The sequence below is a fragment of the Rhopilema esculentum genome, chromosome 5 (genome assembly GCF_057945365.1).
Source record: "Rhopilema esculentum isolate cy_ngs chromosome 5, ASM5794536v1, whole genome shotgun sequence".
Taxonomy (NCBI): domain Eukaryota; kingdom Metazoa; phylum Cnidaria; class Scyphozoa; order Rhizostomeae; family Rhizostomatidae; genus Rhopilema; species Rhopilema esculentum.
The window spans coordinates 10,486,665-10,503,880 of record NC_142819.1 but is presented as its reverse complement, the minus strand read 5'-3'; the positions used below and the strand labels follow the sequence as shown (position 1 = coordinate 10,503,880).

General features: G+C 36.1%; 3 protein-coding genes across 13 annotated transcripts in view; 1 reads left to right on the top strand and 2 right to left on the bottom strand.

The window, feature by feature from the left end:
• The window catches only part of LOC135690032 (general vesicular transport factor p115), a 72,424-nt gene that overhangs the window by 35,058 nt on the left and 20,150 nt on the right, over window positions 1-17,216 (top strand). For 3 of the 8 annotated variants that reach the window (XM_089108669.1, XM_089108675.1, XM_089108671.1), the window contains exon 31: window positions 16,213-16,254. The gene's annotated coding sequence lies outside the window, so the exon portion shown is untranslated. Of the gene's footprint in view, window positions 1-544; window positions 1,512-15,353; window positions 16,255-17,216 lie in introns of those variants that run through there. The other 5 variants (XM_089108670.1, XM_089108674.1, XM_089108673.1 and 2 more) reach the window with 4 other exon arrangements.
• Window positions 4,241-8,342, bottom strand: LOC148960272 (uncharacterized). The gene is made up of 4 exons (XM_089108676.1): window positions 8,097-8,342; window positions 6,626-7,444; window positions 5,050-6,413; window positions 4,241-4,586 (listed from the first exon to the last, which is right to left on the bottom strand). The coding sequence occupies exons 1-4, from the start codon at window positions 8,340-8,342 to the stop codon at window positions 4,241-4,243; spliced, it is 2,775 nt and encodes a 924-aa protein (XP_088964802.1).
• LOC135690037 (glutamate--cysteine ligase catalytic subunit) overlaps window positions 12,003-17,216 on the bottom strand; it is a 16,883-nt gene continuing 11,669 nt past the window's right edge. For all 4 annotated transcript variants that reach the window (XM_065207465.2, XM_065207468.2, XM_065207467.2 and 1 more), the window contains exons 11-18: window positions 16,077-16,215; window positions 15,480-15,592; window positions 15,028-15,120; window positions 14,523-14,627; window positions 14,121-14,202; window positions 13,588-13,664; window positions 13,092-13,212; window positions 12,003-12,638 (exon numbers count right to left, since the gene is read on the bottom strand). In XM_065207465.2, coding sequence (XP_065063537.2) covers window positions 12,352-12,638; window positions 13,092-13,212; window positions 13,588-13,664; window positions 14,121-14,202; window positions 14,523-14,627; window positions 15,028-15,120; window positions 15,480-15,592; window positions 16,077-16,215 — 1,017 coding nt within the window. In that variant the 3' untranslated portion in view covers window positions 12,003-12,351. The remainder of the gene's footprint in view (window positions 12,639-13,091; window positions 13,213-13,587; window positions 13,665-14,120; window positions 14,203-14,522; window positions 14,628-15,027; window positions 15,121-15,479; window positions 15,593-16,076; window positions 16,216-17,216) is intronic.

Sequence of the window (17,216 nt, the reverse complement as noted above, 5' to 3'; positions counted from 1 at the left end):
ATCATTTTACGCTCTCTATTACAAGAACAAACGTCTCTCTTAACAGGTAGTGTGCATTCAACTTGTCTAGCTTTGATAATGAGCAATTAAATTCGCCTCTCTCTCTATTTATCTTGGATTTTCTTTTTAGCAACACTTCTTAAAAAATGTATAGAAAAAACTACGAAGAATATTATGAATTGGGAGGTAGAGTAGGGGACTCTAGATCTAGAATGCGTGCCAGCTTCGGCATTTTTGAAAATTCGAGGCTTCAAAAGCTCCTGAAGCTTATCATTGTTTTGTATCGTAGATTATTTAATGTTAGTCTTTACAACAGTGACAGGGGCGGATCCAAAGAAAAATATGACAGCCACAAAAGGGCGTGGCCCAAAAGCGAATGACTAAAAATGGGTGTGGTCAAAAAGTTTGCGCATGCGCAGTATAAAGTGGTTGAAAAATTGAGTATCATTTAACGGAACTATGAAACAACATTCTCTTACGTAGTTCTAAACTTCCAATTATGACTCTTTGCTGCCTACAGAATTTTTGGTAACTTCTTTTACAGTTAAAAAGGTTAGCATGGTGTTTGGTTGGTATCAAATCTTCTTTGACAAATCTGTGGAAAATTTTACACCAGCTTGTCTCTGGACAAATTTGCACTGTGTCTTTGACCAAGAATGACTCAAGCAGGCAAAAATGCATAATATCAAGCCAGTGGCGAAGCCAGCTCTGGAGAGTTGGTCATGCACTTGGGCAAAAAAATAAACAAGGTTGTCACCACCACAGCAAGGTACCCAATTTAAGTTAAGGTTAGATCAGTTCTCTTGAGAAAAATGCTTCAGCTATTGTGAAAATACCCAGAAAAGCCTTAGGTGGGCATAAAACTTTTAATAATTTGCAAAAGAATAATTTTCAGAACTTTCTTGAGACATGTTTTGAAAAAGCCTTGGCTTTAGGTGCTAAATATGTTTTTAGCAATTCTGAAATTGAAATTTTAACTTATTTTTAATGTTAACTTGCTTTTAAACTCTGACATTCAATTTATTAATATTTGATATTTTAAGAGCAGTTTGATTCACTTGATTAAACTGTCAGATACTGAAGGAAGGCTCTTTTAGATAACATAACACAGTTAGATTCAATGATCACAACATTATATAAAATTTCTAAATTGTTTTGCTCTGATACATAACAAGATAAATACACTTTCGATGACCATTTCCTAATTCCTTACTTAGAACTACTGTACTTACAAGTACAAATAGTGTAATTTTACAAATAAAAAAATTAATGCCCCCTAGTCAATGTTCATGCTATACCTCATTTCTTTTAAATTCATTATTCTTAATTTGGCAAAACAGATTATAATCAGAAAATAGAGAGTTCTCCTCTGAAACAATCTCAATACTCTCATCTCTAACATTACATCAATAACAACAAAGGCCATTATAAGTTAAAGACTGAAAAGGTTAAGACAACACTAATTTCATGCCTCATTGTATCTCAAACATGCATTGCATGTCACTAACGAGCAGGGACGAAAATAAGTTGCTAATTTTGGAGGGGCGTGGAAGGATGAAAATTCCAACTTTAAGTGAGAAATTTTTCATGCGACCAGTAAATCTACTGTACCAACCAAATTGATCTTTGTAAATAGCCCGAACACCATAGTTCTATTTTCTTTACAATTACCAAAACCTTACTCAACAATTAGCCTAAAGCAAAAAAGCCTAAATCTCTAAATTTTGATTACCATGAAACAAAAATTTAAACTTACTGTAAGAAGTAAAGCAACATTCAAGCAAAACCAGTCTTAGATATTCTTAATGATTAGTAGTATTCTTTCAGATCAATTGATCAATTTTATCTAAATTGATCAATTGATCAATTGATGCAGATCTATGTATCTAAAATACATTTTTTCACGATATAGAAGCACCCAGAATTCGAGCCTTTTATTTTTGTTCGTGATCGAAGAAAACTACTAACACTTTTCAGAGGACCAAATGCCTTTTCGTTCTTTACAATTGAAATGATGATTTGAGAGCAAACTTGTGCATATGCCTGATTCGAAAGATGAAACACTCTTCTTTGATCAAATACTTCTACTGCAATTTTGCAATATGTTCTTGCTTCACAGCAGTTTTGTCATAGGAACTTATGATAATGAGGCAAGGACGTTCACAAATAACAGGGGGAGTTTAGCATAAACTCGTTTTTTATAAGAAGCGTTGAGAATTTTTAGTACTGAAAGATTCTTAATCTTTTATTGAATTAACTACTCGTAATTTCTTCTCCCACTCTAATATTTTCTGATCAATGCGGGTATTATTATTCCAAACTGTAAAGTTTCAAGTTTCTTATCCGGAAATTCACCTTGCCTGTTCGTAAATTGATTCAACTCCCGTCAAAAAGAAAGCAAACGAGGCAATTGTGTATTTTGGATCCAGTGGAAACGGGATTCACAGTAGAAAACGATTAGTGGATGGGTCAGCTTCAGCCTGTGAATTTTGATGTTTAGAATTTTTACATTTGAAATCAAAAAACGTCTTAAAATATGAAATTCATAAGTTTGGACTTAAGAAAAAAAATCCAAGTCAACCGTTAAGTTTTCCAACTGTAACTGGATTTTCCAAACTTTGGGGGGGCGTTACGCCCCCTACGCCCCCCTCTTATTTACGTGCCTGCTAACGAGAAACAACAATGAAGCATTTGTGTTTCTTCAACTAACAAGAAGTTCTAGAGACATTCATTCTGAATATAGCCTGTAAGTCCACTAGCCATGATCAAAGCATGGAATACTTTGGGCTTGCCAATTATCAGCACAGCAACAAAATGATATTAGAACCAGGCAGTTTGTTTTATTGTTTTTCTTGCAATATAAGCGTTGCCTGCCTTATCATCAGGCGCCGTAGTCCTAGTTCGTGCATGTCATATCCTCGTTGACATAGGCTTAAATATATGTGTTAGCAAACATAGTACACAACAGGAAGAATCTGTTCCACTACCAACTTTTATTTTGGTGTATCAATTCTTTAAAACCACGAAACTGTTACTTTTCCTCATTTCTCTGCTGCTATATTTCTTGTAGGGTAATATTTCACGAAAACACTTTCCTCATGAACTAGCATAACTTCCTCTTTTCAATCTCACTTTTTGAACTCGAACAGGGAAACGATGCGATCAAGGTCATGGTTGCCATTTCAAAAGTGTATGACTAAAACTTAATAATCATAATATTTTCAGGGCTCTTTCCATTGTTCCGCATGGTTTTGCATGACCAAACATAACCAAAAAGTACGCAAAGAACAATTTTCTTTGATTTTTGAGAATTTTCAATGTGAAAAAACCCCATCTTTTAGAATATCTAGAAATTTTATCATAGTGTAGCTAAAATAGTGCCAGCCCCAGCATTAGGATTGTTATGTTTTGCATACGTAGCCATTTTGTATATTACGTAATTGTCAGGAAATCCCCCTTGTGTCTCGAATGTTCTGTCGTCGCGACCATGGTCGCGACACAGCACCACGCAGCATTACACTGCATTCCATTCTTTTGTGTAGGATTACCCCTCATTAGGATATCACTCAAGCGAGCATAAGCGTCAAATCTTGATTGGCTAGGAAAGGAATCACCGCCACGGGAATCGTCTTCGAACTGAACCAATAAGGTTGCGAGAAAGTCTTCGAGAAGCACGTTTTTTGGCCTCATGAACCCCCTCCCTTTAAAAAGAATCTGATCACACATACAGTGGGGGAATGGGATAAAACTTGGCTATTTTAATCCAATGACCCCGACGCACATTTCCAGAAAGAGCAAACGCGCGATCTCAAGTTTTGCGAAAGTTATGGAGGGAATTGTCAAATCTTGCGCCATCGGCCTTTTCCGTGTTATCATGGTTGAATTCTGGGATTTGACAGACGTGTTTTGCTGAGTTTATTCTACAGGGAGCTGTATTTTGACTGGAAAACTATTGCAAAGAGTTTTGAATCTGTGATGGATTGGCAACAGGTATTTTCACGTGCATCGATACTGTAAACTCTAGTCATAGAAACACAAAATGTTGCATGGGGGGTTGTAGCTGGATGAAGCAGAATGTTAATACCCACGGGGCTTTGATTACAATTTTCACATGTTTTGGTCGAAATTTAAATGGAGTGAAAACAACTAGAGTTTACTGTATCAATAATTTATAGCATAGTTTAGAGGCCTAGGCCACTTTTCTGTCTTTAGTAAAATCGATTTTCGAGTTTTTAATAATTCAAATAGGACCATTTATAAGGCCCCAGCTACAAATTTCTTGTTGAATTTGTAGGCACGATTCTCCAGCGTCCAGGTTGTCTTCTTCCACAATTTCATCATCGGTAATGTCATCATCTTCGTGCGTATTCGACGTTGGAGTTTCTTTTATGTCTGGATTGAAGATAGATTCCTTCGCTGTTGAGGCTAGGGTCTTCATGGCCTTGAGAATCTCCTCACTGCAAATTGTACATGCCCGTTTCTCTTCACCGGACAAGCATTCAGTGTGGAAGGAGTGCCCACATGTCTGGAACAATATGATGCCAGATCCTGTCTCTTGGTGTGTACAGTCGGCTAAGTCGCATTTGCTACAACGAAAATTTCGTTTAAGTTCCAGACATTTTATAAAAATTTCGTATAAGTGGAGCATATCATTTTATTGTAATTTTGAAGGCAATTATTATGAGACAATGACACCTAGCAATAATTTGTGTTCGGTTCAAAACATATTTTACTTTGCATTTAGTTGTTATTCGATAAGTAGCTATAGATTTTTAACTTGACAATACTAAAAAAATTGATTTTGACACCAGCTCATTTTAAATAATCAGTAAAGAGTTTATTTCTAAACTTGAAATTGGCTAGGTAAATAGGACAAGGAATTGAAACAAATCCAAGGGTATATGATTTTGGATATTGTATACTTGTAAACAGTTGTATACTAAGCAAAGTACTTATATTTTATATATGCACTAAAAACAATTTTTAAAAATTGTTTGCTAAAGTGTTTTTATCTATTTGGCAGTTTGCCCAGCTCTCGGTGCTACAAACCTTAAAGGATTTGGTTCCTTCCCTGCAAACTGAAATCCTACTGGTAGCACTTTCGATGAAACAATGGTTTCTCCATATATATGAGGCAGTTTCCAATATGTCATGCCTTTTTGCCGATTTGCTGGGCGATTGACTTGGGATGCTGCATTTGGCTGTTCCTTTATACTTTTTAAAATGTTGAAAATAAATTTGGATGCCTTGATTTTCAGCTGTTTGAGTTTTGAACTGCTGAAGTTAAATTTTTTTGGCCTCACAAATGCTGATGAAAATTTAGCTGATGTTGTCTTGTTGCTGTCAACTCCTTTGGCCTTTCTTGAGATCAGTTCAGCATCATCAGATTGCACTGTTTGTGATCTTAAGAGAGAGTGGAAGTTCTCCACTGGGTATTCATCAAAAGCATTGAGGCTGCTTAAAAGAGCTTGAAAAAGTGGATGATTGTTAGCCTTCCAAAACAGAATATTACTTAGCCAGACCAAAGGAGCTTTGTTATAATGATGTCTTTTGTAGCAAAAGAACATTAACCAACACCTCAACACTGCATCCAGGTACTCAGAGGTTCTTCCAGTTTTAAAGATGACTGAGTAGATAGACAGTACAAGTGGAAGGTAATTGTCTAAGATGTTCAAGAGAGTTAAGAACTCTATGCTTTTGCAATTGGAGAAAATGACAATTACTTGTTCTCTGATGAGTGTCCACCCACCATAAAGTATCTCTAACAGCAAAGAAATTCTCCATGGTTTTGGCTTGTTTGCAAGTTGCTTTTTATCCCCAAAGATAAAGGAATAGAACATTTTAAAGAAGTCAATGTTTAGAAGGCAAACACATTCTCTCGCATTCAGCTGAATATGCAGAGGACCAATCATTGGTATAATGTTTTTCAAGCAAGATGGAAAGTTTTCAGGAATGTTATACTGAACCTGTCTCATATAGAATTGAGCAGGCCAGTCCCCAGGCTGGGGGCAAAGAAAGTACTGAAGATATTTTTGAAGACCAAGTTTCAAGGCATGAGCAGAAGTTTTGAGAAAGTCGTCAAAACTTCTCAATTTTTGCTCAACCTCATCTACAAGTTTGCAATTTTCCATCTTTCGCAGAGATTTTGTGCTGGTTTGATCCTGTTGGTAATCATGGATTTCTAAGCGGCTTCTTTCAATCTCAGGGTTGAAAAATGAAGATTTGACCCAGTATGGCATGATGGTTGCAAAAGAAGAAAGCAAGTTTGGTAAATTTTCTTTCAAATGATTTTCCAGGATTTCAATGCTTATCCCATCTTGATTGAAGAAGCTGGCATCAGTAGAAGAAATAGCAGGTATTGATGGAAACTTTTTTAGAAGTATGGTTGCCATTTTTGTTGCTGTTGAAGTTACCTGAAATAAAACCAAAAATTAAACCTATCATAATTTTACAAGCTAATAACAATTGCACAATGCAAATATATTCTTATGCAGATGTTAGGGAGAAAAGCAATTTTTTGCAATAAAACTTAGATTCTGCAAGTCAAGTGTATAAACATATGTCTAATACACAAAGTTTAATCAACTCAAGTCATCTTGAATTACTTTTTAAAGATGAGTTATACCTGGTCTTTTGGTCGACGAATGGTATGCACATTGGTGTAATCATCTATCATCAGTGTCAGGAGACATTTCTTTTCGATGGCTTCATCAATGAATTTAATGACAGTTGACTCGTGGGAATCTGCTGTTCTAATCAAGTCCCTTCTTTGGGTCGATTTGGAAACAGATATGCCAGTTTGATTTAAGATTGCAAGCCCAGATTCACTGATTCCCTTTCCTGTCATATTTTGGGCAAAAATTTTCTGGAACCAATTGGCTTTTTGGGATTGTCCATACACCAACATGTATATTATGGCCACAGCTTTCTTTTCATTTTGCTCTTTCTTGAAAGGCGTCTGGTGTTCCTGTGACATTGCTGTTGTGATGGCATGAAACAGCTTTGTTGCACCTGCAGTCCTGCAAACCTCCTGGATCTTTTCTGGCTCAAATGGAGGAATGGTTTCGCTACTTCCATAGCTAAACCACAGCTGCTCACGGAGAAGTTTAACCTCCAGTTGCAAGTCAACCCTGCTTGTTATGACCTTTTCCAGCTTGGGAAGAATGCTAGTGGGGATATAAACAAATTCATTTGATACCTCCACAGCACCTATGCCATCAAGGACTTCAACATGAACACCTTCTGTTGGTATATACTTTATCATTTCTTTTGGAACTAAGCAAAATGTTTTACCATTGATGGTTGCTTCCTCAAACAATGGCTGTTGAATCTCATCTGCAGATTGAGGTTCCTCATGGAGAACATCCACAGAAAATTCTTGCGAGCCAAAATTGCTAGCTTGAGATGATTGGCTTGATTCATAGTCTACAATGCTTTCCTTCAACTGAAATTAAGTTGTTAAAAGATAGTTTTATCTGAAGAAGAGACACACAAAAATATCAAGATGACATACAAAAAGTAGATGTTTTGAAGACCTTAGTGGAACTACAATTATTTCATAATGAAATGAAATTAGCATTTGCGTTATTGCTGCTTCATGTGTCTGAATTACCATAAATCCTCTAATAAGCCCCTACTGCTACTGTTAATCCTAGAATTTGCCCCCCTCAATTTGTTAATTTTTGCTATCTAAGGTTGCCTTTGATGTTTTATTGAAACTCATTCTTTTGGTAATAATTAATTAAATGTTCAGATTTACGGTATGTTAGATTTAGGGGGGCAAAACCACTCCACTATTTCCCTTACCTAAATTTTGAAACTTGACAAGATTTTGTTTAAATAAGTTTAACAGTTTTTTCATGTAAATACTGTATTAGTGCTAGGAAGGGCCTCTCATTTTAAAATGCTATGTAACAAAATACCCCTTCCCTTCAATGCTAAAAACTTTTGTTCAAACTTTTAAATGAATGCAATCTTAGTAAGGCATTTGTTATGAAAATGTAGAGACAATTAATCAAGCATAATTGAAATATCTGTGTTTAAAGGCCTCCTTTGAGGACACACCCCTCTTATTATAATAATTATTGTGTCCTTACCTTTCTATAAGAGTGTAAAGCTTCAAAGTTAGTTGGTAGTTTGGATGTATATGTCCGTTTGTTCCAGCACTTTATCAGGCAGTCGGTACAAAACTTGTCCCTGAGTTTCCTGCTTTTTTGTTCAAACGCAGTATAAAAAACACTTTTCTGGCCAACTATGAACTTTAAATTAAGAAAAACATTCGAATTACTTCTCCATTCGTCATGTTTAGAATTGGCACATTGCGTATTATATTTTCTTCCCATTTCTGAAAATTATCAATTTCGTAACAAGCGAAAACGAGTGTTTCGATTATTTTTTCTCCACCTACAACATGCGTATGGGCAGCGGGGGTAACACACCCCGTTGTCAGGAATTCGATTTTTGTTATAAATGTGCGTCGGGGTCATTGGATTAAAATAGCCAAGTTTTATCCCATTCCCCCACTGTATGTGTGATCAGATTCTTTTTAAAGGGAGGGGGTTCATGAGGCCAAAAAACGTGCTTCTCGAAGACTTTCTCGCAACCTTATTGGTTCAGTTCGAAGACGATTCCCGTGGCGGTGATTCCTTTCCTAGCCAATCAAGATTTGACGCTTATGCTACTCAAGCGGTAAAAGGGCAAAAAGACAATTCCGCATAAGGGCTCAGTACGGGAAATTGCAAGTTAGACGAAGAAAAACCAAGATTATCGAGAATTAGCATAATTTTGAAAGGTCAGTTATACTTTGCTAGCTTGCCGTATTAATTTCAAAAGTTCTAAGCCATAAATTGTGTTGTTAAATAGGGTTTCAAGATTTTTGAAATATTTATTGCTGCGGCGCTCGCACGTTCCACTCTGGCCTAGGCAATGTTTACCTTTTCAGGTAGACTGTTTTCGGGTTTATTTGCAAAAAACCAAATATAATTTCAAAATTGGGTTTAATTTGTATTTTTTAAGTAAAAGGGTAGATGTAAGCAAGTACTCTTATATCATTATGACAACTTTTTAAATGAACACTCCCCTACTTCGGCAACCCCCTGCATATGACTTCGGGTGAAAATTTCAGATGTAAGGCGTGAAAAATTTTATGATAACTATCCATTTCAAGTTTTTCCTATGACGAGACCTTCCCTCTAACATTCACCCAGGGGCGAAACTACCGGGGGGGTGTGGGGGGGTGTGACACCCCCCCAATCCAAAAAATAGTCGATTTCGCAGGGCAATCGAAGATTTCGCAGGGCGCCAAGAAGAGCTTTGTTGCCACGCAGAAATGCCACCTCTGAAGTTGGTAAAGGGCCGTTCACGAATTTTGAAATGGAAATATTATATTTGTTATGATATGACCGGGAGACTCCCGATTTCAGAGGTCATCTTCCGACCTCCCGACAATTAAAAAATCCTCCCGATTTTTGAAAAAAACTTATAATAAAAATAAAAAGCTGGTATAAAATAAAGAAGAATCAAGATCACTGTCAACAGTGCAACCTTTTCATAACAGACGAAACGATTCGATGTATTCACAACATTACAATAGTTACGACATCGGATAAAGCCAGACGCCAGACTGCCAGAAGCCAGACGCCAAACTTTTTAACATTTGTTGTTGTTTATTCATCATAAAAGATAACCTTTCTTATAATTTCAAACTAATCTAAGTGACATAAAATTGCCAAAAATTTTTGTAGGAGTTAAATCGGGGCTCGCATGGGTTCGCATGGGCTCACACTGATTGCAAGAAAACATTTCCTATAAAAATATAATCATAATTGTGCACAGTGGCGTTTCTAAGTCCAGAACTTTTTCGGCCTCTTCATTTGCCCCCCCCCCCTCACTTTCTAAGAAAGTTCTTCGATATTACTGACCTATTGATTACGAAGAACTGTTTTTCTATTAACATATTACAGACAGAGAAAATAAAGAATCCTGAGTCATTTTGAGGCCTCAGAAATGACAAAATGTCAGGAGCTTCCGGGGGCTTCGTCCCCTGGACCCCTACCAGGGCGATGCCCTGGACCCGCTGGGGGGCTCAGAGCGCTCCCCAGACCCCCAGCTCTAATTTTTCGCTCGCTCCGCTCGCGATGTCCCCCGCTTTTCTTTCTCTACAGGTTGGAAGGTATGGAAACTGCACATTTCTGTTCAGGAAAAAAAATTCTCCCAATCAAAACAACATCTTCCTCTGTCATTCACAACTACGTGCAATCTGAGATGAAAGGTTGCCGTTTCTTTCCTTCCCCAACGTCTAACACTAGAGTTTTAGCATGACATCCCCCTTCCTATTTTTCCCAATAAACAATCATATTTTCAATAAACATCAGTTCTTTTAGCACAATAGTATTTTGCTAAACTTTTGTCTGAAAGATGCTTTTTAGCCCTTTTACAAGGTATAATTTCAAAAAATTTCTTCACGTCGGACCCAACCATGGTGGGTCCTCCTACTTCACTAAACTCGACTTGTTGCGCTGTCTACATCATGTACCCCCCTCCCCCCCAATTAGCTGTTTATTAGCTTAATTTTGCAAACCAACATTAAATGAAGTGAATATAAAAAAACAATTTACGCTCACGTAGAGAAATAGAAATTTCATAGGCAATGAAGTTTCAAGTTTGTTTCTATTGCTTAGAAGTTTGTCCTTGGTAAAGACCAGTGTACACTGGTAAAGCTTTCACTAGTAACCTATAGACAAACCGTTGCTACTAGGTCTGCAGGGCACCACTCAGTTTTGCAGGGCAGAAACCCTTTTCACCCCCCCAAAACTATTGGCCAAGTTACGCCCCTGCATTCACCAGCAAATCAGACTTTTATTTACGGACATGAGGATGTTGTAGGAAGGGGGCGTGACTGAATCAGGATTGAAGATGACCTCTTTTACCACGGTTCCTTGAAGTTACGATAAAAAATTAACACAAGATTTTTGTATAAGCGCGACATTTTTGTAAATAAGCCCAAAAACAGTCTTCCTAGAAATATAAATATTCTCCAAACCAGAGTGCCCTTATCAACGCCACGGTAAAAAAAATTTTAAAATTCTCAAAACCCGTGTACAAACAAGAATTATGGCTTAAAACCTTCTAAATGCATACGGTAAGCTGACAAATTATAAGTTACATTCCTAAATTAAATAGATTCTCAAAAATTTTGGTTTCGTTTGCCAGCTTCGGAATTTCCAATACTGAGCCCTTATGCGGAATCGTCTTTTTGCCCTTTTACCGCATGAGTGATTTTGCCTCACTCGATAACGATAGAGTTAGACAATTGTAACTGCATCAAACTTTAAATTTTTATCGATCTGAACACCAAGAAAAGTAACGTTTTTTTCTATTTTAATTGCAAATTCTTCGTCAATTTCAAACTCTTTATGCTTTTATCTTTGCTGCCGATTGTGATAGCTTGACATTTAGAGGGATTTGCAATCATTTCATTAGATTTAAACCAATCAAGACATTTTTTAGTGTTAATTTTTACAAGTTCAATAGTTCATCAATATTTGTTTCAGTGACAGATATCGTGTTGTCATCAGGAAAATTGCATTAAGGCTCTTCAGTAAGGCTGTAAAAATATCGTTTAGAAAAATATTCAAAAGTAGAGGTCCAAGTATTGATCCCTGTGGCACTCCTTGTTCCAATTTTACCCCAGGAGCTATAATGACCTTTAACTCTGACTCTTTGTTTTCTATTGGACAGGTAGTTTTGTATAAGTAAAAGAGAATTTCTATCTACGTCATAGGCATGTAGGTTTGCTAAAAGTAGGTTTTTTGGTAGACAGTCAAAGGCTTTTGATAAATCCATTTCGACAGCACCAATATGTTTGTTCCTTTCCAGTTCTGTTTTCCAGTCTTCAATAAGTCTAAAAAGAGCGTGCTGGGAAGAAAACTGTTTTCTATCATGCTTTACTGAGAAAGAAGGACATAGGCTTTGAAACAGACCCTTCTGGAAAATGAAACACATTGTTGTATTTTCCTAATGTTTTCAATAGATTTTCTGTGTTTATACCTACAGAATTTAAGCATTTTCTGCCATGAGCATGAGAAAAATTTTAAAACAACAGCAACAGCATTGAACTTTGTTGTCGCACCGGGATGATCAAATTGCGTGCGGGCATTCAAAGGCCTTTACTTGGCAGACCTGTTAACATTTGTAATGTGGCAAAAGATTCGGCTGTATATCTTTGTCGATAAAGAATGATTAAGACAATCTAAAAAATTCTCTTAAATACATTTCTTATTGTTCAAATTAATTTCCCCAAACATAATAAAACCGATCAAAAATTGTGATTGTCATTTTAAAAATTGTCCTTTAACACTGAGCACCAGTGATTCTTCCACTGTGTTTTGTAATTTTCATGATTTTTGAAAATTCATCGATATGTTCTTGCATCTTTTTGCATTTATCAGGAAGATAGCAGCTTGTTTTGCTGATTGGAGCCCCGAGAAGCTCTGCGCTGCCTACCTGACCTACTGCAATTTTTGATGCTTCTTGGAGAAGGTCGTAAACGATTTCATCTGACACTACTGAATCGAATTTGTAGTTTGGGTGACCCCGGACTTTTGATCTTATCCAACTGGCTGTTGTCATTAACTTTCCTGTAATAATAACAATGTAGTTTTTACAAGAAATGATATATCTATCATCATTACTGCATATGTCGATAGTATATTATTCTAGGCTTTAAAGTAACTTTCAAAGGGAGCATTTACACCCAATAGCTCTGGTATCCCTTCAAAGTACGGTTCTAAGCTCTCTCATTCAATGACGTCATCTTCGTCTCACTGAGACCTACATAAGATCTCCCTGTTCTATTAAATGAAATTACTGGATGGTTTGCACTCAAAGTTTTCAAAAGAAAAGATTCTCATTCGATTTCTCATTGAAGAAAGACGAGACAATGTTTCATGTAGGAGATTCTGTTGAGATTCTTTACTTATTACTTTCAACAATAGCTCTAATTTTACAATTATGCAAAACTTTGTATCTCTCATCCATGGGTTAAGAAGTACTCGATGTAAATTGTTCTTAAGAATAAATAGAATGCAAACCTGACGCTCGCTTAGAGATGAGCCGCAAGTATTGGCTGATGGTGCATCTTGTGTCAATGTCAACATCAATGTGGTCCAAATAGGAATTTATCAAAGGTATGAGTCCAGGGAACTCGTTTTCCTGTAACGATTCATAAGACAGCTTAGTAAATGCAAACGTGCATGCGTCAAGTAGTGTACTCAAAAGTAATAACTATTTACACTGTAATGTTTACCATTTTGAGAAATGACAGTTGTAAAATTTCATCACCAGCTGACAACTTATCAAGCTGATCATAGCATCATTACATTTCATAAAAGCTGTCATACCTTTGTAAAGTATTTTTTAAATAGTTTTAAGAATTGATCAAATATTAAAGCCCTTTAGCAGAAACGAGCAAAGCAAATGTCCAGGGCATTCAACATTGTCCAAAAGAATCAATGGCGACATTATCAACATTATTAAACTCAAAGAACTGAGCCCACAGCTACACCGAACAAAGGTTTGCGTTCATACCTTGCCGTTGATAATGGTGTCATTGCTCATCAACTCGTAGTCACTGTTGCCGCAGTCATTGAAATTCTCATCAAAACCTGTCAAATATTGTTGCAGTTAAAAATGCCAAGCAAACAAGTTTATGATATCACACAATTCAAATCTATTAAACTTTAATATTGCTTTGAGATCCAGAACAGTTTTATGAATCTTTTAGAGACTCTAAGCAGATAGTATTGTCATTTATAGGATAAACTACTTTGATAGAAAGTCATTTCAAAATCAGTTCAGGGAAACATCTCTGGTATTCAAACAGATAAGCCAGTTATCGATGAAAATACAAAGTGATTTCTCAAAATATCAGTTAAAAACTGAAGCGGAGCTCTGATATTTTTAAAAACTTGAAAGCCAAAATTTTCTCATTAGTAAAACAAAAACAGTATGCAGTGCATTTATTAGAATTTAGAATTTGATACTTTCTAGGCCAATACAATTTTGCACTCACTGAAAGTCAGGAGTGTCAAAAAACAAAGTAATGCTACTTTTTCACTTACATTTTTCAATATTTTTTCTGAAGTAAAATTTTTCTTTGTGAGCTGCATCTCTTTTCAATGCAATTTTCATGTTTTCTTCCATCTACAAAATCGAGAAAGCCTTATAAAAATCATAAAAATATTTTTGCTCGATTTCGTTGCTTTTGCGTACATTACATACTCTTTGCTGCATTGATAATGAACGAAATGATTGCTATGTTTGATATTTTTTCAAGGTTGCTTGCATTAGTGTAATGATTATATGGCTTTCTTACAGGGTATTCAAATGATACAAAAATGAATGCTTTGACAACCGACATTACAGGAGATTCCTTTTGACTGTTAAGCTTTTTATATGGTGCAATTAACTTTCATGCAAAAAACATATAAATTTTACAATGATTAAAAGGTTGGCTACCTTACCTTTGAGATTGGCACCAGCATGTTCAAGTTGAAGGAAAGGATAACTCTGGTCATGAGGACAACAAAAACCGTGTACGCAGCATTCTCAAAGTCAGTCAACTGCGCCTAAAGTTTTTCAAGTAATGTGAAAATGTTTCATCAGCATTTGAGAAATTCCAAAACCCTTAACAGTATTTTTGAAAAGGCTGCAAAATTTTTGAAAAAGTTGAACGTTTTAACCTCTAGAAAAAGGCAAAGAAATTTTGTTAGATTTCGTCGTAAACTTTTGTTTGTTCAAGTCCAACAGTCGTTGTACATTTTGAAATACATGCAAATGATTTTTCATTTGATCGTTTCAATATAATCGTTTCTTTATCTTGCATATCGGCTATATCTCGTACTTAAAATACAAGGTTCGCTCACAGCAGACATGACTTAATAACTTGCAATTTTTTAAGGCCAAGCTCATCTAGTAGGCCATAGATCTAGTCTGTTAGAAAGTATTAAAATGCAAAGCATTACTAACTTCCATTGGCCTAAATTCGACTCTCCATCCCATGTCGGTTCCAGGAGGTGGTGGCTTGAATCGAATCGTTTGCCAACATGTCGATTGAATGTTCTGAAATCAAAGTGATAAGATTGATATCGATTTGTTTGATGCATAAAGAACTCCAAAAATTTAGCTTGTGAAGTATACTAACGTTTAAAAAGACGTTTTAAAGGAGTCAATCCAAGAGGAAACTCCAGCTAATAATTTGCAATGTGTTGGTTGCCAATAAAGAGTAAAGCATAGGGTATCATAAAGTACTTTGTTTTCACCAAGAAACTACTTCAAAAAAATTAAAACTCTAGGTGGACTGTTACAAGATTCTCAAGAGAAAAGAGAGCGCTAAAACTGGTAAGGACAAATATCGAAAGACAATAAATTTTCATCCTGGAGTAATGGCTGAAACAAAGATCTGAGTGGAGACTGATTACATCAAAATGTTCGAGCTCGTTTTCATCATCCACGTAGATATTGCCAGAAAACAATGAGATTGGATCTCTGATGAAGAAGTGGGCGATATGTGTAGCAAGTTGCTGATCGATTCCTAGAACAGGATTAAAATTGTTTATATAAAAGGAAATATAAATATGCTTCCGGTTTGTGTCTAGGTATCCTGAATTCCCTCTCTAGATTCATTTCAACAATGAATCTCTTTATATACACTTTAATGATACAAAGGAAAGCGAAAAAAGAAATTTACTGTTATTTGCCAAAGTATCTTCACCACAATACTGGTTTTGCAATATCTTAATTGTTCAAACATTAGCAAGGAATGGATTGAATTAGATTCAATCAAGTGAAAGAGACGAGAAAGAATGTGGTTCATTTCAAGGCAATTTAAGCTTGTTCAATTAAATGTGAAATTAAGAAGTGTTTGTTTTTACTTTACTTTTATCTTCATCAAACCTGTATAGCATTTCTCCTCTGACACTTTCAAGGCAGCAGCAATCGCATTTTAAAAGTTTAATGAAAAGATGGAAAACACTTCCCCGACGACATAATCCAAATAAAAACCAGTTGATACTTACCAGCCTTTAGCAGCGTGTCCATGTGTTCTTGTTCATAATCAATTGGAATGTCGTTGTACATGGCGCCTTCTGGTGATATGTACATGTCAATAGAATCAAAACGTGATTTTCTTATCTGAAATTTGTTTTCTTTCAGAGGCTGCAAAGAGAAAAGGAAAGATACCCAAAATGATCCGAGGTAATTTCTCAACAAAAATTAAAAAGCGGTGAAAAATTTGATCGAAGTTGTGTTAGATCTCTAAAAAGGGAAAATCTGTGATATTTTCCAGGAAGATGAGTATTGTGCAGTCATAATCAGGGATGTGCCGATTAGGGGGGCGTGGGGGTCGTCACACCCCCCGATGTCTGCAGATGGTACCATCAGAAAAAAAGGCAGGGCAGGCGAAACGTTAATGAAGTAGGGGAGGGGGTGTAATGTTTAGATTGTTCAGGGCTTAAATAAAGGCCACCACCATGGTTAGGAATTCTGGCCGAATTCAGGAAATTTTTTTTGAAATATAACATTAAAGATATGGCCAGAAAATGCATCTAGAATATTTGCCACATCAAGTTTGACGAAAGAACGATCCTAGGCAACACATACAAGCTTTCATTTACAATAATTCCCCATCCCCTAATAGTTTCCAATTACCAAAAAGCCAAGATCTTATCCTCAACTTTTAGCAACAATCCCAGCATTTCCGACACACATAACTTTGAACAAATTTGAAATGCAATTATAAAAAATCCTGTCTTGTCTATTGAAGACAGTAAATAAATGTTCTCAGTAAGAAACTTTCAAGAGTAACGAGTCTTCCTTTCTATGGTTAGATGTCAATTCATGTCTACATTTCTATGAGCAAAAAGCTTGAATTGCATCTCAGTCTTCCAGCTGTATCTCGTTTCTTTCTATTGTTTAGTTTATAATGGGAGACATTTAAAACTTATTCATTTTTGCCGGCCCGTAGACTACTAAACTGGATTGGGGGACATGGATAGAAATATAGCTTTTTCTATATAACATTCAAACTGAGGGCCCGAAGAGAAAATTTATCAGATTTTGGAACTTCCAGTTAAATAACGTATTATTGCATAAGAGACAGTGAGCTCTGGGCCCAGGATTCTCCTTGCTTACATGGGGCCCCAAATTTTGGAAAATGC